Below are 24,294 nucleotides of genomic sequence, written 5' to 3'. Positions count from 1 at the left end.
CTCAAGAATTTCACTGTTTCCTGAACGATAGCAGTCTCCTAAGCAACACCCGACGAGTCTGTAATTCCCGTCGCGAACCGAATGTCCACAAGCAAACGACAGCAGATAAGACGGGAAATGCAAACAAAACAAAAAACAGCAAACAAGTGACCAAGGTTGGTCGACTAGGTTCAGTTTCGCGCGCAATTTTTGGCGGGGTGCCGCTTAGCGAAGGAGGCAGCACACTCAGATACCGTTCAGTTATCTCTCGTTCGAACCCATTAGAAATTCTGATAATTTCCACAGGTTTGTCGGAGCGCCATGCGTTTAATCCGGACGCAGGCTACTACGTCAGGGCGTCACGCTGTGCGCGGAATGGAATGAAAGAACCGGATGTGGGAGTGGGAACGCGCTCCAGTGCAGCGGCATCGCCATTGTCAAGCGGGGGTTTTCTGCTAAAAAAATGTAAAAAGATCGCGTTGTGCTTTCGCTAGTTGTGTTTTGCGGGCGAGAATATTTGTCACTCCTAGAGCTTCCCAATGCGTTGAAGGACGTTGTGTGTACTACGGACGTTTCGCGTTCATCGAGTCGTACGTAGAGAAGCGGCTGACCCATTTCTTTCGCATCGTGTACGAGTAGTGCGTCAGCTATGCTGGCCCCAGCCTGCTGCGGTGTTCGCATGGCTTTGTCCACGACGGGAGGCCGTATTCACTCGTAGCGTTTCGCTCATTCATCGGGTCTCTCTACTTTGTGAGCGTAAATTGGGACCCCACTTTATCCGGCTCACATGTATTCGTGTCAGCCGAACTGCGTCATGCCTCTGAAAGTCGTGCTGAAGAACTTCCTGAACCACTTTGAAACTTTGGAGGCCCGCAAGAAACTTGGGGACGACCTTTTCGAAGCTGAGTTTCAGGTACGTGCGCTGCTGTTTTCTTTCACTTCTCCCGCTGTGCATAAGGCTTTCCGAACGATAAGTTTGCAGGGATAATGTTTACGGATGGTTTTACGTTTAATGGTAAGCCCGGACATCGGGTCGTTGACTGTTTGATATAAAAATAGCGCCATGGCCCAATTTTTTGCCTTTCATTCGCGGCGCGGCCGTCTGTGCTGCAGCTACTTCCTCCCTTTTTTTTAATGCATGTATAACGGAGTTTATGACCTCAAGTGTTGTCCTCTTTTGGATTGCAAGAAACGCCACTTTGCTCGAATCGTTTGCAGTTTATACCTGGTGTACTGTGCATAACCTGTGGCACGAAATGAACCGAAGCTGCGATTGAGCTTTGCTGTGGAGACGGCGACGTCTTTGCCTCCTATGATCTGACGAACGTCGCTGACCTAACCTTTCTTCATTTGTATTTCAGAGTTTGAAAGAACTTACGGAACGCCTCAAACATGATCCCGAATATGCATGTACCGAAGGTCAGAAGGAAGTCAACAGAAAGAAGAACAGATACAAAGACATTCTACCATGTAAGCATGTCACTCTTTGAACGACGTTCTATCTAGAAACTTTATGACATCAAGGTACGAGAAACTGGCACTGTGTTTCGAAGAGAGTTGATGCATAGGCGCAGCTCAAAGACAACATGAAAAAAAGTTGGAGAGCAAAGCATACCAATTTTTCATGTTTGTTTTATCCTCGTGCTTCTGCCACACATGTTTAACTTGAACAAAAATTGCACGCGTAACAGCACATTCATTTAATTACATGACAGCCCTTGAGGCGCTAGAGTGTGCCAGTGGTGCGCTTGTAGCCCATCATGGCTAGGCGAATCTAGAAATTATGGTTTGTATGTTTGCAAGAATTCACGTACATTACGTTTTTTCTCTCCGTCACCTTTAATGACATTAGGTCCTGTTGCATAGGAGTGGTGGGTCACGAGCAGGCAGAGTATGTCGATAAACTCTCACCAGTTTATTCAGCAAGTTTGTGCCCTCTTAACTAAAGCTTGGGGGCGGTAATAGCGATAAACATGTTCAGCAAAACTCAACTGGTGGCCGCTTGCATCCTGTTGCTTCTATACGCCCATTATCATGTCCTCCAGATCCATTTACAACGACTGAGTAACTTTCAGAACGTGCGACAAACATTTTTTAGTCTACAGACTTCACCAGGCCTTCTTTTCCCTAAAGATTGACAGCGTTCAAGAATCGTATGTGACATCTGATGTTGCAAGTGTGTTCAGAGCATCGTGTTTGCCTCAAATATCGGTAGCAAATGATTTATTTACTTCTTGTCAATGTTTTTGTTGACGTGAGGTTTGACAACATTCATTACATCCTAAATAGGCAGCACTGGTGATTTCTGCATCCTGTCATCTTAAAAAATATTCTGTGCTTAGGTGTATATAGTTACTCTACATTTACCTTAACATATTGTATGGAGGGGGTTGTGATAAATCTCCAGTTGTTAATCCTGTCAAAAGAGAGTTGTAGTACAAAAGCAGTTTCCATGCTCATTGCTATTTGTACTGCAATTTTCTGTGATTATGGAAGAAGTGGCAATTGTTTAAAGCAGCGCAGTGTGTCTGTGTTCAATGCATATCCTTGTGGCTTCTTGTTGTATCTTTCACGTACACTGTGAAACGTCGCTTGTTTTAGACTGGAAGGTGCTTGCTCTCGTTACAGATGACCTGTCGAGGGTTATTTTATCCGAGTATCCTGGAGTGCCCGGTTCGGACTACATTAATGCCAACCTAATCAAGGTATGTGAATTGTAGAAAACTAAAGCACATGAAGTAACACTCATTAGGATGCACCCTAATTATGACAAACGACTCAAACAACACTATGTGGGACTAACACGGAAAATTTGGTGGTATATCAGTCACAATTTTTTCTTTCTCATTGTTTGATTTAATTTGCTTTGCATAAACCATAAGAGAACCACTTTAAAGTTTGTGTGGGCCTGTGCGTCCCCATGGTGTATTCTCTGGCCTGTGTTGCACATTGTTTGGTTCGTTTTGCACAAAATTTCTGAAGTGCCTTGTATTTTTTCCCGTCTGACGTTATACAAGAAGTGTCAGAATCTTCTTTTACTATGAAAAACAGGGTGCGAGTGGTTCCAGAGCCTACATAGCATCCCAGGGGCCACTGCCGACGACAGTTATGGACTTTTGGAGGATGATCTGGGAGTGTGAAGTGCAAGTTATCATCATGGCCTGCAATGAGAAGGAATCGGGGAAGGTGTGTGCACTATTTCTCCATGTAGAGCATGCATTATCGAATAATACTCGTAATAAAGCTCCCCCATTGCTAACTCCACATTGGGTATATTGAACTCTGTGTGTATGCAAGTTGTTGAGGAGCCAGTGCTGTCCATTTCGGGTTCACACCAGCTGTGTTACAGAAAGTGATGCCCTCTTTGGATCAATGCTGGCATATTGTGATGTCAGTGTAATGTTATGTAGCAGACACCATCCCATTGCGGTGCATTTTCCCATTTATTGCACAAGGGTGTAAGCGTGGACTTTTGATTGGTCGGCGTGTATAAGTGTTTAATCTGCATTATTTCACAATCAGCCCCCAGTTATACGACTGTTTTCATCTCTGTGATGCTAACCCATTTTTGTGCCTTGCCCTTTTCTTTCCTAAGTAATGACGCCATTTAAAATGCATTTAGTTGTACTGTATATAAATAAATAAATCACTGAGAACTTTAACTAACACTTCTTGCGAACTTTTTATGACTCTTTTTAACAGACTTCTACGTCTGACCAGCTTTTCGCATTTACCAATGACATTTTTTTTTCTTCTTTCAGTACAAATGCGAACGATACTGGCCTAATGAAGGCGAGAAGAAACAGTATGGCAATATCACTGTTGAACTCGTAAGTAGTGAAAGCAGCAAGAGCCTTTGATTGCATTGTGTCCTGTTGTGTTTGCTAGTGTAAGACCCACACTTCCTCTGAAATCTAGGCTGCAGTGCAGAGTTAAGATGAATCATGTTTTTGTTACTTGATGTCTTATGCCACACTGTGGCTGCTACGCAGAATATATAAACGAAAACAACCCTATGAACTTTCTTTCATTCAGTATTCCTTTGTTTTTTGCTTCTTCTTCTGTTGCTATTTACCTTATCATATTATCTCTCATAAATCTCTTTGGCTTATCAGCCAGATGTGCTGATGTTGTTGGGACATTCGATCAAATGCTAAATCCTTGAGCTCAAAGTTTGGAGATATGTATGTTCCTTGCAAAAAGGCAGACCTATCACGACTAAGTGTGATGTGTCTTTATCACTGGACATAAGGAACTTGACCGATTTCAATTGTAAAAGCTATATTTGCACTGTGCACAAGAAAAGAGTGTATACACATTGCTTCATCTGTTTTGTAGTGGTATATGATTTTCATAGTAGGAAAAACTTTTCTATTTTGCTTTCATTTATGGTTCACCTATTAAATATGGATTGACTTCTTGGTAGTGACTGCCAAATATGCCATAACATAAAAATGCTCTCCACCCCTGCCCCCAAAAAAAAAAATTTGAAAGGAATTCATTTTAAAGAGCCCTGAATAATTTAAAGAAATCCCAGTCCCTTCCAAATAGGTGTCTCTCACAGCCTGTGTTGCTTTCAGATGTTAAATCACTCAGTAAGTCACACTCTTTCAACCATCCTGTCACTCACTTCCATTCTGCCACTGTTAATTAATCATCCAGTCACTCTAACAATCATCCCTTTAGAACCAGAAATTTTGTTACAATAAAGAAAAAGAAATAATGACACTCAGTTCTTAAGATGGCTATTCCAAGTTTACTGAATAGTTATTACATCTCTTTGTGTTCAGGAGGCACAAAATTGTACTTACCTAAATTTTTGTAGTTGCACGTGCATTGTACACTCCTTGTTTTTATATATGTGATGTAACTTACTTGTTCTAGTTTTACATCTTGCAAAGACATATAGTAGCTGTTTTTTTGTACTACAAATCGTAGTGCTTGTTGTGGTACTGTGTGCAAATTGCTGTGTGCCATTTACAGTAATTTATCCTGAACTTTGGCCATATCCACTGTATTTATGAATGACAAGTACGGACAGCGACACCACATGACATGACGTTGCTGCCTAATTCTTTCAAAACTAACACGTGCCTTTGACGAAGATAAATAAGTCCACGAATTGTAATGTCAGCTACCAATTCTGGGGCATCTACGTCTGTCTGTTTAGACAACCTGTATATCACATGGCTGTTCTTTTGTTACTAATGCGTTAGGATCCAGGTCAGGCGTGCCTTTTAGAATTTAGTTTCAGTGCCATGGAAATCGTTAAATCCATGTATTGTCGGAATAAGCACTACTAACAACCTTGTTCAACTTGTATTATCAGTCACTCGCTACTCTCAGTCAATCGTCGCCTGAACGCAACGCACATTTCCTTGCCTGTGACGCAGGTCAAATGGAAACAGGTGTGCCCGGACTTCTTGCTTCGCACACTGCGTGCCCGCTGTGGCACTGAGGAGCGCACGCTGTGCCAGTTCCACTACTGGTCGTGGCCAGACCATGGCGTGCCAACCTCCGTGGGCCCTATCGTGGACCTCGTGCGGCTCGTGCGAGACTGCCAGGCCTCGGAAGCCTTGCCCGTGCTTGTCCACTGCAGGTGCGTAAAAAAGCATTGGGCCAGGTCAAACATATTTTTAAAAGCAGAGCTGTTCAAGCTTGTAGAAGCTCCGTTAGTTGCGAACAGAAATGATCATTATGAACTGTCACATGCTCTCTTCTTCCTCCTCTGCTTCGCTCCCAGAACACGTGTGCCGATTTGTCCGGCACAGGATGCAGCAACTCTAATGGGTGAGACAAGCACAGAAAGAGAGAGAGAACGAAATAGATAGAAATGGAGAAATTCTTGGGGAAATTATTTTCCTAAGCGAGGCAGGATTTGAACCTACGTACCCACGATCCGAAGGCGAGCGTTGTGACCACTTGGCTATCCAGGCAAGCTAGCATGGCATAGCCTTGTATAGTATAGTATAGCAAGGGGTGAGAATGGGAAGTGAGGGTGCGGAGGAGGGAAACTCCACCAGCTGGTGCAGTAGTTATGGTGGTACGGTAGTTACGGTGCTCGGCTGCTGACCCGAAGGTCACGGGTTCGATTCCGGCCGCGGCGGTCGCCTTTCAATGGAGGCGAAATGCTAAAAGCCCGTGTACTGTGCGATGTCAGCACAGGTTAAAGAACACCAGGTGGTCGAAATTTCCGGAGCCCTCCACTACGGCGTGCCTCATAATCATATCGTGGTTTTGGCACGTGAAACCCTAGATATTATTATGATCATTCAACTTCATTGCATTGGTGCAGAGGATCACTTTGCTGAAGGCACTGTACCGTGTTTGGACAAGTCGTTCAATGCACCGCATTCTGGGAACCACGCTAAAACTATATTTCTTATTTACTTGCCATGGATATAATTAATCATCATCAGCCTGTCTACGCCCACTGCAGGGCAAAGGCCGCTCCCATGTTCCGCCAATCAACCCGGTCCTGTGCTTTCTGCTGCCACGTAATACCTGCAAACTTCTTAATCTCATCTACCCACCTAATTTAAATAATAATATAATTAATAACAAATTGTTAATAGATTTTGAGTCTGAGATTTGACTATTTTTGTACAAAAATGCAGTGTGCTCACTTCAAAATAAATAGATCTTTAATGATTATCTCATTAAGATTTATTACTGAAATATGCACAAACCAACACATTACCATCTTATCTTTCTTGCAATAGAATATCGAGTGCCTTGTAATAAAGTTGTGTAAATTTGACTAAACTACAGACAGTCCGTCATAATTTGTGCCTGAATGCGGTTATAGTGTGTATATGACATATTTTACCATTGTTATGTTTCCAGTTGGCCTCACCATATTGTCTGTCGCCGTGCTCAATATTGAAACAACTTTGAATGCCTTTTTCTCTCTCGGGCATCTTGCCAAGCAACATATCGTCATCACTATAGTCATTGTCAGCCTACTTATGTTTGCTGCAATATAAAGGCGTTTCGCTTTCTTCTCCTGCAGCATGATAGTACTTTCAAGTTGTTGACCACTCCTGGAAGCGTCATGAGTATATATGAATGTTAGTGAGATGCTATTTCGCAGTTTCTGCTTTGGTGGTGGTCTGAATGGCAAGGCAAAAACATGTGCAACAAGTGAAAATCGTTTTCTGTGGCCCCGTTACCTTAATGCCTGTGACCCAGTGAACAGCAAAATCCTAATGTTTATGCCTCGTGAAAACATAGTCCACATTTGTTTCAACTGCTATGCTAAACCCCAAGTTTATGTGGGTGCCATCGGTGTCTTCGTGAATCTACTTCAGATGTGTTTTCATATGCATGCAGTATTTCAACGTACGTATTGCTAAGCCTTTCCTCCATGTCTTCCCCTTAGTGCTGGATGTGGAAGGACGGGAACGATTTGTGCCATCGACTACGTCTGGGGCTTGATGAGAGTCGGGGTGAGTTGCTCGTTGCAAATTTTGGCATCTTGCACATCTTGCGTGATACCTTATGCCAAATCGTGCAACAGAGGTGCTTCATCACTTGTTCTACATCATGCTGTTAAATTGTGTATTGTATAGTGTCTCGTAGGCTATCTGTTTACAACACCCTCTGAAGCACAGTGACCGCAATTGGATATGATTAAGTAGCGGCTCACATTTATAAGTATTGGTAAAGTTAACATTTAAGTAACACGGTAGGCATGCTTGCATGAGTGCTCCGTATCTCAAGACCTTTTGATACTATGATATACAGTCAAACCCAACTCTGCCGAATTCGGGTAAATCGAATTATCCTTTATATCGAACTATGTTCAAACACGACAATGCTTTAACGTCAATGTATAGGAAAAATTACGGTTACACTGAACAAAAATAGCTGGAACACCTGATATATCAAACATCGGGCAGTGTGAACATCACGCAGTGCCTCACAAGAAGGAGGAGGAGGAATAAACTTTATTAACAAAAGGTTGGCTTTTTTTTTTTTTTTCAAGGAAGAGGACTTGCATTTGGGAGCGTCTGCGGTGTGATTAGAAGAGTGCTGTGCAGAGCGAGTAGACACTACCGTTTGCCATCGCGTGGTTTCACCCATGATTCATTGTTGTCGCAGCCGTCGTGCGGGATTGCCCTTCGCTTTTCCGCTCCCTTTGTTAGCACAATGGCTGCCGTAAAACGGAAGAACCTGGTAGAGAAAAGAAGTCTGCTGTCACCGCTGCGTTCAACATCCCAAGAAGCACGCTGAGTATGATAGTATTTAAACACAAGACGAACATTTGGGGCAAGGCAGACTATAGGCACGCGACAAGTACGCACAGCTGTGTATGAAGGTGTTGAGTCGCTCTTTACATCGATACCGTATTTTTTGCCTACAACCCACGCCTGCATGTAACCCGTATCGCCAACTACAAACCGTGGAAAAATAAGAAATAAAAAAAAAATCCCCACACGACACGGTCAAGGGCAGAAGCCTGTGGCGGGAGATGTGGGACTCTCTCTATTGACGAACCCAGCCTTTCCCACCAGACACGGCACCTCCTCGACTAGGGACCCTGTCTTGGATCTCGCCTTTGTTAAAAAACGCTGGCTCAGCCGTGTGGTCAAATTTGCTGGTAGACCTCGGTAGCGATCATTACATCACGGCCACAGGCCTACATTCGGAGAAGAAAGGAAAGAAGGCCTTCTCTCCCTGACTGGGACAAATTTCGTGAGGTTCGCAAGGCCTGCGTCACTCGTAGCAAAAAGCCCAAGAGTCCTGTCCAATGATCCGAAACAATTCTACGAGACGTCCACTCCATTATACGATATACCATACTAATTCCCATTTTTCAGTGAGTTTGACGTGTGCGGTTCAACTGTATTCTTAAAAAAAGGGTTTTTTTTTTTTCACATTGAAGTGTTGAATAAGTTTGTTTTGGAAGCTTTGAAGCCTCGTTGACAAAATTTCTTTTTTCTTTCCTTTTTCAGAAGTTGAGCGATTCCTTCAGCTTGTACCAGATAATCCGGGAGATGCGAATGCAGAGGATTGCTATGGTACAGACTAAGGTGAGTAGCTGTTGCACTCCTTTTTTTTTGCTTCCAGATTTTTAACCTTCATCACTGCAGCATAAAATGTAGGCGAAGCCTTTCATGAGGCTTGTTTCTATAGCTGCTTGTGTGCTTTGGGGTGTGCCAGACTTTGCTTTTCTCGATGAGTAGAACAAGCTGCATGGGGGTGCTGGCAGGTAAATTACATTGAGAGGAGTCTAAGCTGTGCATGTGTGTCATGGCAAGTCTCAGTGAGGTGTTACGGGAAAAATGTTTATTGCATTTTACACCTAAGCATTTCATTGCTTTAGATTGCTACGTGATATTGCTATGAGACTTGTACCGTGAGACTTGTAAACAGCGCTCCTTATTTCTAAAGTAAAGTACTATTCGTTAATGTGTACATGGCAATAAAGGTTGCGCTGGCTGACAACTTAAACATGGTACTATAGAGTTAAACATGGTTTCAGGGACAAGCAAGTGCTTGAATTGTGTCGCTCTTCTTGTGTATTCTAGGAGCAGTACGTGCTGGTTCATCGTGTAGTGGCCGCTCTCTTCGAGCAGCAGCTCAGGATAATAGACAGCCACACTTATGAAAACCTCGACGAAGACGGGGAACCACTTCTGGGTTCTGGAGAAAACATTCAGAGCAACGAAAAGATCTACGAAAACCTCGACGACCTCGGTCTGGAAAACAGAAGCGAAGAAAAGGAAAATGCGGAAAATGGCAAGTTCTTTCACCCTGTAGATCGGAACTAGTATAAAATGATATGGCTTGGCACGACAGCAAAATTGAACATTTGTGCCAGTTCTTCACGTGTGCCCTTAAAAGTCTAGTGTGATTCGATTAGTTGTAATCTAATTGCATTGTTTGTTGCCTTTACAGATGAAAAGTGTGATAAAGAAAAAGAAGTGACCGCTGGTAGTGAAGAGTCGAAGGCTCAACCGTCACAAGAACCCATGCCTGAGTCGACCGGTACCGACGATGCCTCCCAGAGACAGTCTCGGGCCAACCGCTCCATGTCGTGGAGTCCCGAGCCCAACTCCGTGGCGACATCGTCTTCCGTGTTGTCATCCTCCGATGCAAGGGGTGGTTCGCGTAGTTCAGTTATTACAGACGACGAAGACAGCCAGTCCTGCAAAGACGACCCCGTGCAAATGAAAAAGAGCCTTGGTAAAAAGAAAACGAGCGAAGAGCAGAGTAAGGCTGCAACTCTTAGTCGCGTCCGAAGCCTCTCCGCAACTAACATTTGCCTGGAGGATCCGCCCGGCAAAGTGGAAGTGGCGGACAGCGGAGGAAAGATTGTTGGAAAAGCGACCGTGATTCGTCGTCCCAGCATAGCGAGGCTCAAAGCTCTCTTCGAGAAGTCTGACTCGGACGACGTCAGCGGCGGCGAGGCAAACAGAAGGCGTCCCGTGTTCAGGAGCTACAGCCAGAGAGTCGCGCCGCGAAGGCCGTCAGTGGCACAAGTTCCCGATGGCGTCGAAACGCCGTCTGCGTCGAAGTTCAAGCCATTGCTATTGAAGCGCAAGAGCCTTGGTCCATCAGCTCGAAAGGCGAAGGAGTTTCGAGACCAAGAGAAAAGCCAGAAGCAAACCGGAGCAAGTTCGGGCACAGCTTCAAAAAAGGAGAACCAGACAAGCCAAGCCGAACAGTCTGTGCCTGTGACTGCTACGACAACAAAGGTTACAAGTACACCCATGCAGATGGTGAGCTCATCGAGCGAAGCAGCTGCTAAACCGCAGTGCCTCGCAGCCAGTTGGTATGGCGACAGTGGCGATGTGTGGGAGAAGAACGTTCTGTACAAATCTTTGAGCAGCTCCAACCTTGCCGGTCTCAACTCACACGGTGGCAACAACGCACCGGGCTCAAAGCCTCTCTCGGAAACATCAAGGAACTCTTTCTCCAGCAGTGTTTCGTCCAAATTGGGTCAGAAGTGCGATCCTCCGCCGCAGCTACCTACAAAAAAGCGAACCGTGCAGACCCTGTATGCCCCTATTCCGTTTTACGCTGCCAACGTAGCAAGGAAGTCTCACACGCTACCTGCCTTGGCGAGCGGCGCCGACGGCGTGCAGCCCCAGAAGTGCGAACCTCGAGGAAGCAGCATTTATGACTTCCTACCACGGAAGGACGACGCACCTCCTCGGCTTCCTCCAAAGACAAAACTGACAAAGCCACAATCGCGCGTCGTCCCGATATCGGCTCTAAACAACACTTACGTGAACGTTTCAGACATGGTCTTGGCCAGGAACGAACTCATGTCTCGCTTGTCCGACGGCCGTTACATTAACGTAAACCTCGAAGCAAAGGAGAACATGAATCGCATCGAAAACGTTATAAGGCAGCATCCTCGGGGAGCCATCATTGATCTCACGTCGCGGAAGTCGTTCAACGACCGCATCGCTTCCGGCTCCGTGTCCAAGTATGAACAGGTATGGGATGGAAAGACGTTTGTGAAGAAAGACCTGAATAGCAATGAGGTGAAGATGGGAAAGGGTTCGATCGCTAGCCGGCTTGTCAAGGTCGAAGGGGACTCGCAGGTCAGCACACGAAGAGACGGCTGTGAAAGCAGCACGTCCGTGGATGACGCCTGCCTCTGCCAAGGAGAAGTCGGCAACTCTTCCGTCCGCGTTTCGTACGCACGCAAACCAGAAGGAGTTTCCCCGTCAAAATGCGAGGCAGGACCCGTTAGCCGCGTCTTCGTCGGAGATGGACACCTCAGACATCTACACAACGCATGACGAACGATCGGGAACGGAGTACGACACCCTCTTTGCAGAATCTAGCGATGCTACGGAGACTGATGCGCCTTGCGAAAAAGATGCGAGATGGAAGGGCTTTCTAGCTTTGCAGCCCAGACACTTGCAGTCAGGGCCTGCACACATGGTGAAGAATGTTCCCGGTTCTCATGCTGAGCAGCATGCAAGAATAGACACAGAAGTGAAACGCCCGCTGCCACCATACGAGACCATATACCCGGTGCAACCGGGCTTTATTGGCAAGAGTGGCAGAGCCCATTATTTCACCAGCAACCCCCCTCCAAAGCCGCCACGCACTTACGGCTTCGGCGCCAAGTATGACACTGGGCGCGCTGGCAGTGCAACCGCTGGTTCCCCGAAAAAACCATCTGAGAGCATTTACCAAGTGCCACCCCAGCCGAGAACAACGCCGCACATGATATCTAGACCGCTGCACCGGCTGCCACCTTCCTGCGATCCGATGGCCCACTCAGCGACGTCCGTGCCATCTTTCGGTACTGTCCCCTTCGCTCCCGTGTACCACCCACGCCAAGGCGTGTCGGCCATCAGAAGTCCGGACTACGAAAATGTGTATGCCTGCCACTCTGCCCTGGCAGATGCACAGGGTGCAACGAGGCAGCAAGGGACGCGCATCGTGAAGCACCACTCCGAGTACCGTCCACAGATCAGGGTTCCTCGGCCAGAGCCGGTTGAAGTCTCGAAACCAGCCAGTTCTGTGCCTGCTGGCAAGCTCCCGCTACAGCACTCGTTCTCGGATGCTAGTATCTACGAAGCGCTTCGCGGTTCACTGTCCCACCAACAACAGGAGCAGCAGAGGCTGGCTGAAATCCAAGCGCAGTACGCAGTTATAGTGAAACCGAAGAAGTCCGGACTTCAAAAGAGCAAAACTGTGGTCTCGGAAAGTGCACTTCTCGGACCATTGGGACCGTCTGCGCCCCCGCGGTGCCGGCGTCAGCCGCAGCAGGATTCCGCTGGTGAGTTGTATGCACTTGAAGTAGTTTGGGCTAGCAATATATAAAAATGAAGTAGTACTGAACTTCATCAATACCTTTTGGGCGAGTTGGTTCACCATGAAGGAGGGAAGAAGCAGTGCAAACAGACACCCAGCGCTTGTGTGTCATTTCTCCCGTAGGTGTCCGTTTATGTGGTACTTGCTTCCTCGAGTACTGAACTTATCGAAGAACACTCAAGTACTTAAAAGAATTCATGTGGAAATGTTGCAAGAGGTGTAAAAAAAAACAAAGAAAAGCTGATGCTTTAGGAAATATATCAATCGAAATGGGAACATGCAAAATGTGTCTACTTCCTGTCAAATTGCTAATCCATTCAAAGACAAACTTCCTCTGGTGTATGTCATGAATATAGTTGCAAGAGCGAAGACAACTGGTCAAAATGACAAAGAATGCTAGAAAAATGACATTTTCTTAGCGCTGTAACTCACACCAGTATTCATATGATGTATCACATTGGTAACACAAACATGAAAAGGCTCCATTGGAAGACGCTGATGAAAGTTGCATAGCCTTGATAACCTCTTATGTATGGTATGTTGTGCAAAGAACGGACAAACACAGGAAAAAAAACGATGTAGACAGAAAGTTTGCACTCTTTCTGTCTACATTAGTTTTTTTCCCTGTGTTAGACCGTTCTTTGCACAACATATCATGCACCAACTCATCCAGCAAGAAGTTCTTAATAACCTCACCGTCTCCTCCCTTCCCAGAAAAGTGAGGCCTCTGCAGCTTAATGAGCAGAAAGCATGTGTGTGTGTCTGTGACTATATTTTATTCGATACATTTGCAGAAATACTACTATAGTTGGAGGAAACCAAAAAAATTTTGGCAGATTAAGACTAATTTGTTAAACAAGCTGTTACAAGGCATTGCCTTTGTCGTCAGGCTTGTGAAATATAACACGACACAGCACAATGATTTTACCTACACAGTACGTGAACCTTTCTTTTTTTTTTTTTTCCAGATTCTTCAGACGGTGCTGGCTGCAAGGTAAGCGTACATCACATTCACGTTTCTCTTTTAGTTCATAAGGGCACTGTGATGACTCCCAATAGCAAGCATAATATGGGAATGGTTAGTTTTGTCTCTAAATAGGAAGTCCTAATCGTTACTCATCACTCCCAAATAAATTTGCAGTGCATAAAAGTACTGAATGCAAAAAAAAAATTTTCATATTGAACTAGGTGTTGCATTCTTGGTGATATATGTGAGTGTTTCCTCACCTGAAAGCTTAGTAGTGATATGCTAAGTATGTATGTATTGCTTTTGAATGTTGATCAATCAATCAATCAATAATCAATCAATCAATCAATCAATCATCAGTCAATCAATCAGTTACTGTCTTAAAGAGAAGCCAGTGCTTCCTTTAATGGGGTACGTGGCAATGAAAACTATCTTTGTTATTTATGGAGATAAAGTGATAAAATTTGGCATGCAGATGTGATATGTTGTGCTGATATCATAACTGAAATCGGTTTTGAGCTATCTTTTGTAGTTTTCGAGTTACAACACTTGATAGACTCTCATTGTCATCCCAAAATTAATTAATGAATTAGACATAAGTTCATCAAGGTTTTTGCATAAGGATATTCACAAGGGCCCATTCTGTGCCATAATGCTATTGGTTTATTTTTTAATGTTCAAATAAGCACACACAAAATTTTTTGAAATTTCTTGTACATATTGTCTTACTAACAACTTTTACAAAAAGCCAATTATAAAAATCTGTATGACGTGCAGACAAATATGGACAGCTTTACGGCACTCACCAATGTCTCAGGATCTAAGCACAGAAAACGGAATGGTTATATCTTTATTTGTTGTGAAATGGCACAGGGATAACTGACAGCAACTGTTCAAAAAATGAAAGCTGAGAAAATGGAGCTCAAAGAAAATGGAGCTAAAAGCTAAGGAAATGGAACTCTGAAGGAAGCTGGTTTTATTTTTCATTGGAGAAATACAGTTTTGCAGCTATATTGAGCTCTATCTGTCTTCTTTATGATGACACCAATATGGTGGCACTGTGCCAAGGGAAAACTTCAGATTTGCATTTTCTAAAGCCCAATTTTCTCATAGTTTTCGATGACAGCACACTAGTAAAATGCCTTTTTTTTTTCCTCAATTTCTACTGCTTATTTTGGTCTAATAGTTCACCATGACTTAAAACATGGTCTCAGGATTGCAGAAAAAAATAAATTGAAAAATTGAACAATTTGACCAAATTTACCATTCCCATTGCCACGTCCCCCCTTAAGGTAGATCTCTCTCTCCCATCTGCAGCGGTTTCATTTCAATTGATGCGAAATGCTAGAGGCCCGTGAACTTGGATTTAGGTGCACGTTAAAGGGCCCTTAAACCACCCAGAGGTTGAAATTTAGTTGTGGTGTTGCAGTTGTGCACGAGTCTACAACGAGCACGCAGCCATGAGAATTTTTCAAAACAGTGCTGTAATAGCGGAGTTACACTCATTTGATGATACAAAAGGGGCCCTCGCTCGTTTCGCTCTTTCCTTCGCTATGCTCCGTTCGTCGACTCGTCTCTCCTCCTGGCCGAGTGCTCTTCCTCACCGTGTGAGGTGGAAGAGCAGCGAGCACACGCACTTGCGTGCAGACAAACAGGTTCTTTTTATGGATGACATGAGCAGCCAACAATGTTGACGTCATGGCAAACGCTGAGGGACTGAGGATTGCCGAAAGGCCCGGAGAGGACAAGGGATTGCTTCTTTTGTAGGAATTTGTAGGGCACCCGTGGCTCGTAGCGCTGCCATGTTTGGCATCGTTAATCGTGACGGCATTCTGAACTCGATGCGCACGTTTACTTACGATGTTAAAACATTATCGGAGGTGGTTTAGGGGCCCTTAAAGGAACCCCAGATGGTCGAAATTTCCAGAGCCCTCCACTATGGCGTGCCTCATAATCATATTGCGGTTTTGGCATGTAAAACCCCAGAAATGATGAAGCTAGATCTCGGCATCATATTGGACCTCCTTGCTCATGCCAGTATGGCAGGCTGCATGCCATGGTAGCTGAGCAGGCTGAGGTGTTGCGCTACTAATCTCGAGGTCAAAGGTCACAGGTTCAATTGCTGGTCAATGCGGCTGTGTTTAAATGGGAGTAAAATACAAGGACATTCGAGTACTTACGTTTAGATGCATTTTAAAGAATTACAGGTGGTCAAAATTTATGCCGAGTCCCCCACTATAGCATGCTTCAAATTTATATCATGGTTTTGACATGTAAAACCCCAGAATTGCAAAAAAAGAATTGCACCATCTCCCGCTAAAGGGGACCACGAGGCGATGCGAAGCCGGAGCACTTACACGATCGCGTTCCGTTGGCGTTCGTTGGGCATGCTACCGACCTCGCGTCGTAGAACGCGAAGAGGAACACTACGCGCGTCGTGTCTTCTCTCTAGCCTGGCCGTTAATTCTCACAGGGTGAGCGGGGAACGCGATCGACAGGCGCGCGAGAGGGGAGCAGCGTAGGAGAAAAGAGAGAGGGGGAGGGGACGCGCATGCGCTGGCGCTCATCGCAGCGTTGCGCAGGAGAGAATTTCAGCATGTCGAGCCCGCATTGCAGAGGAGTCAACCGAAGCAAGCGCTGGACTGAACGCGCGCAGCGCTCTACCACTTGAAGGAGAGGAGACTAGAGGAGGAGAGTAGCGCATGCGCCGCGAGAGCAGAAGCCAGAACGCAGGAGAAGCGCAAGCAGATGCTGGGAGAGAAGTGGAGAGAGTAACGCGCAGCTGTTTAGGAGAGGGAAGGAGGAGAGTTGCGCATGCGTAGTGTGAGTGTGGACGCCAAGGCCAACGCCGTGGGACATACCCTCGAGCAAGAGATGCTTTGCATCTAAAAAAAAAAAAAGAAGAGTCATGCTGTGTGATTTCTTGTGCATGTGTTTTACTGCATGCATGGAAAGTGAGTAAAACATTGTTCTGAATTCAAAATGTAGGCTAGCCTAGCAGAAACTTTGGTTAGTTGGTATTGGATTGCTATTGGAAGCTGGTAATATAGTTGTTTGAAAAGTGTGTCGCCTTTGGCATTTTCCAGCTGGAGAAGCAAGGCGCTCCTGATGACGTTGCGCAAGTTCACGTGAAACCGAGCAAGAAAGGAGCAACTTCTGGGAGCAAAAGTAAGCATGCATTGATTTCGGTGCTTGTAGAAGGCAAACAGGTGGCATTCTGCACGAACTAGTATTGGAAGGCTTTGCTTTATGCATCTCTTTATCGTGAGACATTCTGCTTTTTTCTATACTAGACAAATATACTTTGTGTTGCTTAGCCACACGAGTGCATTCGCTAATGCAGCTGCTAATCTCTTTAGTGTTAGCAGCGGCTAACGCCAAAGAGATTAGCAGCTGCATTAGTGAATGCACTCGTGTGGCTAAGCAGCACAAAGTAGCTGCTAACGCTAATCTTTGTTCATTTTAAATGGAACTTGGAACATGGGCTATGATGACATTTGATGTGTACTGCACAGTTGATACATGAAACCTGCTATTGCACTTTCCCGCACACTTAGTTTAAGCTAATCAAGATGGCGGTCCTCAGGCAAAAATTGTAATTAAGATTTCAACATGTGGGCTGATGCTAACATATTTCCTGCCATCCTTAATTTCCACCATAATTAAAGCTTTTGAAATGTGTTGTCATATCTTTATCAGTGCTTCTGGCAGGAAAGAAGCAATATTGGTTAGGGCAAGTTTGACATGTGGGGTGGTTGTCTGTTAGGTTAGGATATGTTAGGTTATATATATCATTTGTCATCGTAATGTTTGTTGTCATTCAAGTTTTTTAGGAGTGTCTGACTGTTACTCGTGATTCTGGATGCAGGCCAGTCCAAGGAAGGAAGCTCAAGCGGCAGTGAGGGCAGCGGTTTTATCTCGGGCACACTGAGCAAGGCGTTTGGGAGGCTGAATCCTTTCTACAAGGTAAGCACGGCAAGTCAGCCAGCTATTTTTCATTAACTATTGTTTCCAAGCCTCAGTAATGCTTCACCGTGATCATACTGGTTCGCAAATGCCAACACTTGCAAGCTCGAATTTCGATCTCTTTACGGGCACATCGAGCAGATTCTAGTGTTCTCGACATGATCAGTCATGTGCAAAGTCACTTTTGACAGTTTCAGTTGTGTGCCTAAAGTATAAAGGTTATTAAAGTGAGGTATATTTTTTTCATTCAGATATTAGATAATATAATAAGCACACAGATAATTTTGCGGTACACTTTATAGAATCATGAGGAGCACTCCTTAATTGCCTTGCACTGACAGTCGCTTCAGTGAGAGTAAAATTTTGTCACAGTTGTCCCTTAATTAACGTCTTCAGCATTGTCACAAATTTCTGGAACAAATTGCACTTCCCCAGGCTTGTTTTTCTTAGTTCCAGATGTATAATCTTCACAGTAACTTTTAATTTAAAGAAAATTTGTGACTATTTAAAAAAAAGTTACAGTAGTTGGCGCCACACTCTTTTCAAAATGAAATTTCTCTACCTTATGCGTAAACCTCGGACGAGCATCTTGCGCAGTCTGTAGCAAGAATTCCAGCCGGAAGTACAGAATCATTGTTAGTTCGGTCGCAATTGCATGTTTCTTTGTTTCAGTACCCTCACCCATTAATGATGATAGTGTCATGGTTAAATTAGCCGTAAAACATATTGCCTTAGTTTGCTTACGTTACCCACAGTATCGTGTCATCGTGAATTGTACGTTACAGTTTTAACCAATTATCGTTGTGACACGGATTGACGTGACATTCGCTGCAAGAAGTGCATGAAATTACGTCAGTGTGATGTAGGCTGACAGTGCTAATGGTGTGACACATGCTGACAGTGCCACCTAACAAACATTTTGTGGTCAAAACACAGGGCCCCTTCAAGTTATGAAATACGCTGTCCCAAGTGTGTGAGTTCTGACGTTCTCAATTCTTCTTGCTTTCTGTAGGGGAACGCTGGAACATCGGAAGAAGCAAAGAAAAAGACGCCCCCCACGCAGCCTACAAGTAAGCAACATTTCGCTTCGTTTTTTTTCTTTGCCACTGGTCGTTGCACGGTAGTGTGGATTTGATAGCCTCGCATAACTAGTCATTAGGTAATTACTTCTGTTCCTTTTGCTACGACTTGTATGACCTGACTGGCTGTTCACATAGGACCTTTCATGATACCTTGTTCTTCAAGAAATTCCCAGCTATTCTTTTAGCACGGAATGCTTAAAATGGGAAAATGAAAATAAGCAGGAATCGGCAACTGTTAATAAAATGGTTATGTTAAGGATAATGTTGTGGAAACAACTGCATTAGGTGTCTGTGAGGACGCTGTACAGTTCATCTACTGCAAGTTACGCCCCAAATTAATCGTTAAAATCTGTGTAGGTAAAGATATCTTATTACAGTAGAACCCCGCTGTTACGTTCCTCACTGCTGCGTTTTCGCGGCTGTTACGTCGTTTTCCGCCGGTCCCGGCATAGCTCCCATAGGATACAATGTATTGGGAACCCCGCTGTTACGTCGTAACTGTCGGACCGTTCCTGTATGATACGTCGCGAAGTGCGCTCAGAGCCGACCGAGTGACTACCAAAGAGAGCCGCCATGGTGCATTTTCACGCAGCTTGGCCTCGTTTGACCGTAATATTAGCCGCATGGGAGGCGCAAGCAACAGAATCTTTCAATTGATGCAAACAAAAGCATGGCCTTCGAGATTCAAATTGCTAAGATGGCGTCTATGACGTAACTGCTCGCGAAAGCAAGGCCTTCGAGATTGGCATTTACTATTGACAAAAGCATAGCCTCTGAGATTTGCATTGCACAAACATGGCGTGTATGACGTAATTGCTTGCGAAAGCAAGGCCTTCGAGATTGGCATTCACTTCTGCCATCGCGTTGGCGTAGACTCATCATCATCGTTATTTGTCGGAGAACGGGAGGAGTTCGAGCTGGTTGGAGCTCGCATGGTCGTGCGTGCGGTTCGCGGTCGGACTCGCCGCGCCGGTCGTGATTGCGTGTGCTTAGTTCTTTCATGCCTACAGCTGTTGGTGTTAAAAAAATCACATACCTTGATTACATTTCTGTGGATAAGGCCGTCCTAAGCTCCGCGTTTCTATCCATCGACTAGATCGCGGCTGAGCGCGCCAATCTTCGTGCTGCTCGTAAGAATTGAAATAAAATTCTGTACCACTAAATATTTTGCAGTTTTTCCTGTTTTTCGGCTCTTACGTTTCCCGTCTCTTACGTTTATTTCCTACGGTCCCTTCAAAAACGTATCAGCGGGGTTCTACTGTAGTACCTAAATCAGCGTTACAAAAAATATGCTATTTGTGTCACCCGAGACAAAGAATTTTTAAAATGTTTGGTTGAAGATACACGAAACGCTCGGAATTTATATATGTCTCAATAGTAATCTAGAAGCAGCATTGAGGAATTAAATAGCTTTTGAGGGCATTTGTGAAGTCTGTATTATTTGCGCATGCAAACAGACTATAGCAGCCAAACTTATTACCCGCGTCCATGTAGTCTTTTATTGTTGTGGCAAATAATGGCAGACAGCTTATAGTAATGTTTCTCACATGCACTCGTATCAAAATTGGCAGCTGCCAACCTGAATCTTCAACACACTGCACTCTTCTTCACGACTTGTTCCTTCGGAAAGGCTTCGTACACATTTTTTTTTTTTTTTTCCAACAGCTGCGGCTGGCTTGAAGAAACCCGACGTCCCCAAGAAACCAAACAACATCGCCATGCTGCGAATGTCCAAGAAACGGCCTGCGCCACAGCCAAAGGTATCCAAGGCTCCGGACTTTTCCGATCGTCCCCTTTCGCAGGGCCCGAACGACTCATCGGGATCTGAACACTGGACTCAGGTTTGAAAACAACCGTCACACTTGTTCTCAACGAACATCACTTGTTATGCAGCAAAACTGTGGTGTGTGCAGGTGTTTGGTGTGCCCTGCAGATGTTCTCGTTTAGTTGGGTGCAACATTCTTTCTGTACAGTGTTACTCTCCTGGTAATGCTACGTGTGCGTCTCAGCATTACCGTTTTGCCAGAATACTCGGATGCGAATTCGAACATCTGTGCTCGTGGCAACATGTGGTTGTTCCGTGGTGAACCGATAATGTGCTGTAGCTTTATTTTATCGTGCGATACTTATCCAGTGAAAGATTGTATTGTATCGTGATATTCCTGTCACTGTGAAAACATGCACACCAGCCGGCAATAGCACCGAGCCACAGAACCCAGTGCAAACTACTTGTGTGCAGCATCACTAGGTGTCGCCGCTCATGCCTTCGTTCACTGGTTTTTCTCCTGACATTCTGTCAAAACTGTAATGCTGAAAGGTATAGCTATCGGTTAACTCTCTATTAGTAGTTTTACTGCAATGAGTTAGCTATTTTATCACAATTCCAATGCTGCTGCTGCTGCCTCCCCCTCTAGTACATTGTAAGGCACTAGCACGAAGGTTGTTACTTTTGCAGCGATAGTAAGCCTGATTTTGTTCAAAGGCATTGCTACTTAATACATTAGCTTTTTAAGCTGATGAACTCACATGCAACTATTACTGGTTAGTTGACGAGGAGAGCGATTATTGACTCGTCGTTTCTATGGTGCTAAGAGATTTTCGGAGAAAACCGAAAAGGAGTTGTAATTTGTTTTTAATTGCATAAGATGTCGCATTCTTTTTTCCTTTCTCGCAGGTGTTATTTCCCTCTTTTAATATTTATTCCTACTTTATTTAATCCTCGTTTTATGTGCCACTTTTATTACTTCGGGAAACGGTGCCTGTTTGCATATCGAACATTTTGCAGAGGTGAGATTCTGGCGTGCGTTTTTGTTGCTGTCGTGAAAGTGAGCCTGGTTGTACGGCTCGTGGGGGGGGGGGGGGCCTCGTGTTTCGGCGTTGAACTCGATAATTAACTTGGTTCATGACGCTCAAGGCTCGTAAATTACGCAAGGTCGACACAGACAGGTGCATGTCTATGTCTAGCCTTGCACGATTCGTAATCCTCTGAAACCGAGTGCGGGGCATTTTGAGATGCAGTACATGGTAGGCCAGTGGCAATGTTAACCTAGGACTGATTTAGTATTCTGACTCATTGCCAGAGACGACTATCCTTCGCTGCCTCTTTTTAACCCATAATTCAGTGTGGAATGCGAATCTCCCGACTGAGGCAGATCAGCTCTGCAAGCGGTTTAGATGGTTGTCGTCATGGCCTGAGGCTGGTGTCATTCACCCTATCTTTCCAATGACATACTCTTGTTTTGTCACCTCTTTTTCTCGCACTTTTGTTTTTGGAGGACAGCTGTCTCGAGGAAGTGTGTATACTACTTCGCTTAACTTCATGCCGCTTTTGTACAGCTCACCATCTTGCAGAAGCTTTTCACCAAGTTTCTTTTTCCTCAGAGCGTTTTCACTTGTAATAGTGGTTCCTATTCAATGTGGCGCCACCAATAGCGTTGGCCTGTAGTACGCTTACCATTTCGAAAAGGCTAGCTCTCTTTCCACGGGGAACCTGTACCGATAGCTTCCCGTGACTGATCGCGCCCCTCCAGAATACAACCTAGCGAACAAAGGGTGAAGATTGTGGTCGGCAACGTTCTGTCCGAACTTGTGTGTCAAGACGCATTGGTGCTGTCGGCAGCACACCAGCGCGTCCATTGGAGGCTTTTTGAAGCGATGAAGACTTGTTATGCCAACAGGTTCTTTTTCGCCAAGCGAGGCTTGCTTAATCAGCTGAGAACGATTCTCACCTACCGTGCTTCTTTAGCACGCACGGAAACCTTAACATGTTATGGCCAGGAGTCAAAACTCCGACCTTGAACGGAATGCCGTCGGCTGATTTCTCGCTTCTGCAATTCTTTGCTGCTTTAAGGCAGCATTGTCATACTCGCCTGTCGTCTCACTGAAGAGGTATTTTTTACCTTACCATTGAGAAGCGCCGAGTGTTTTTATGATGATAGTTCCTAGTGAGTGAAATCTCTGCTCGTAGCTCTGCTTGTACTTTACGCAAAGACTCAAACATGGCACCGTTTTCTCGATAATTTATGTTTTAACATCCTAAGTTATTAACCTTCATTAGTATCTATTTGCGTGCACTTCCATGGCAACTGCGTGGATGGCATTTTGTCTGCAATCGCTACGCACCTGTGTTCATTGGGTTAGAGGTGCGATGAGCAAAATATCTCTCTGAATTTCGTACCAGGATTTGGCAACTGTACATTAATATGCCAACACAGATTTTGGTGCCATTTTACCCTCTTTAGGCCTTCACTGCTAAAGGAAAGAACCTCAAGAATGCAGTAGCTTGGATCTTTAGTTCTTTTAGGCTGCAGTGGCCTGTTTATTGACAGACTACTAACTGTGGTCACGCAGGCACTGTGTAAGCCCTGAAGCATCATGAGTAGATAGCGCTAGAACCTTAAGCCTGTCTTTGGCTTGCCCACAATTAAGCTGAAGTAGGTAAGTCAGTCTTTCTAATGGTAGGACTGACACATCTGCTATTCCACAAACTGTATATATGAATATACCTGAACCTTGTTTACAACGAAAAGACAGCAAATTATCAGACACCACTTTGTTTGAAAATTATGTGTGTTTGCAGCTATTTTAAAGGGGTCATGAAGCACCCCTTGGGCTGATTGAAAAAACACATCCTGCGGAAAGCTGACACGGCTATGAACTGCTCTGCGAAATATTACAGTCGTGCGCGCCGCGTAATGGCCACAAGCGGAGCGCGAAGTTGCCGTTTCCCCAGGCACCCTCTTTTCAAACAGAGGCCGGTTCTCACTCTCGTCGGTGGGCGGGGCGTCTGTCCGCTGTACGTCGCAAGAGACATAGCATGCTTATTGGCCGATAGCCGACGTAAATCGAGAGCGGCGTTCGGATCAGATGCGCTTCTTGCCGCGGGGTGCCGCCACGTGCCGGCGCCGCACTCCTCAGTACACGGTAGCCGCACTCGCGCAAGCGAATCACAGCGGGAGAGCGATCGCGTTCCATGACGCGCGCTGGCGTAACTTCTTTCCCCCATGCCATCCCTCCCTGTCTAGCTTCCAATGCGCTCGTCGGCACGAGAAAAGAGAGAAAGCGCTGGGAGCGTGCGCCAAACCCCCGTAACTCCGCTGATTCTTGACGGATTCAAGAAATTTATGCGGCAATCGATTCGGGAGGCAGTACACTCCGATACTGAGGCCATTAGATCATTACTTGGAAAAGTGGTTCATGACCCCTTTAAGGCTCGGCTTTACAGCTTGACATAACATTCCTTTATAGCCTCTTTCACACAGCAACATTTAGCAAGAATATTATGGCTGGGATTTAAGACGTGCTTGTCTTGAAGCATCAACAGGTGAATGCATTGACGATGCACCGAAGTTGCAAATGAAATGCATTTCATGCGGTTGCCAGGAATGTGCATGAATGTTTTTAATTCATTGTGGAGCTTTTCGCTTCCCTCACACTTATTTCCTCCTTCGTATGTTGATTGTTTCTTGGTTAAATGTTGTAACTTATGTGATAGGCAGTCGATGCTATGCCTGT

General features: G+C 45.0%; 1 protein-coding gene across 1 annotated transcript; it reads left to right on the top strand.

Moving 5' to 3' along the window:
* Window positions 1–391: 391 nt before the first annotated feature.
* Window positions 392–23,362, top strand: LOC119396370 (uncharacterized). The gene is made up of 16 exons (XM_049417065.1): window positions 392–892; window positions 1,341–1,449; window positions 2,608–2,684; window positions 3,031–3,165; window positions 3,741–3,809; window positions 5,373–5,578; window positions 7,361–7,427; window positions 8,937–9,014; window positions 9,513–9,738; window positions 9,874–11,513; window positions 11,554–12,730; window positions 13,734–13,759; window positions 16,819–16,900; window positions 17,601–17,698; window positions 18,711–18,768; window positions 20,446–23,362. The coding sequence occupies exons 1-16, from the start codon at window positions 767–769 to the stop codon at window positions 20,625–20,627; spliced, it is 4,356 nt and encodes a 1,451-aa protein (XP_049273022.1). The 5' UTR covers window positions 392–766; the 3' UTR covers window positions 20,628–23,362.
* Window positions 23,363–24,294: the final 932 nt, after the last annotated feature.

Source organism: Rhipicephalus sanguineus, chromosome 6 (genome assembly GCF_013339695.2).
Source record: "Rhipicephalus sanguineus isolate Rsan-2018 chromosome 6, BIME_Rsan_1.4, whole genome shotgun sequence".
In the NCBI taxonomy this organism is placed as follows: domain Eukaryota; kingdom Metazoa; phylum Arthropoda; class Arachnida; order Ixodida; family Ixodidae; genus Rhipicephalus; species Rhipicephalus sanguineus.
The sequence above is the reverse complement of the archived record's forward strand: the minus strand, read 5'-3'. Positions and strand labels throughout refer to the sequence as shown.

Excerpts from the sequence above, each read along its gene's own strand:
- LOC119396370 (XM_049417065.1), top strand. The coding sequence starts at position 767 with ATGTATTCGTGTCAGCCGAACTGCGTCATGCCTCTGAAAGTCGTGCTG. Across the intron at positions 5,579-7,360 it reads CCCGTGCTTGTCCACTGCAG|TGCTGGATGTGGAAGGACGG; the intron begins GTGCGTAAAAAA and ends TCTTCCCCTTAG. Across the intron at positions 17,699-18,710 it reads GGCTGAATCCTTTCTACAAG|GGGAACGCTGGAACATCGGA; the intron begins GTAAGCACGGCA and ends TGCTTTCTGTAG.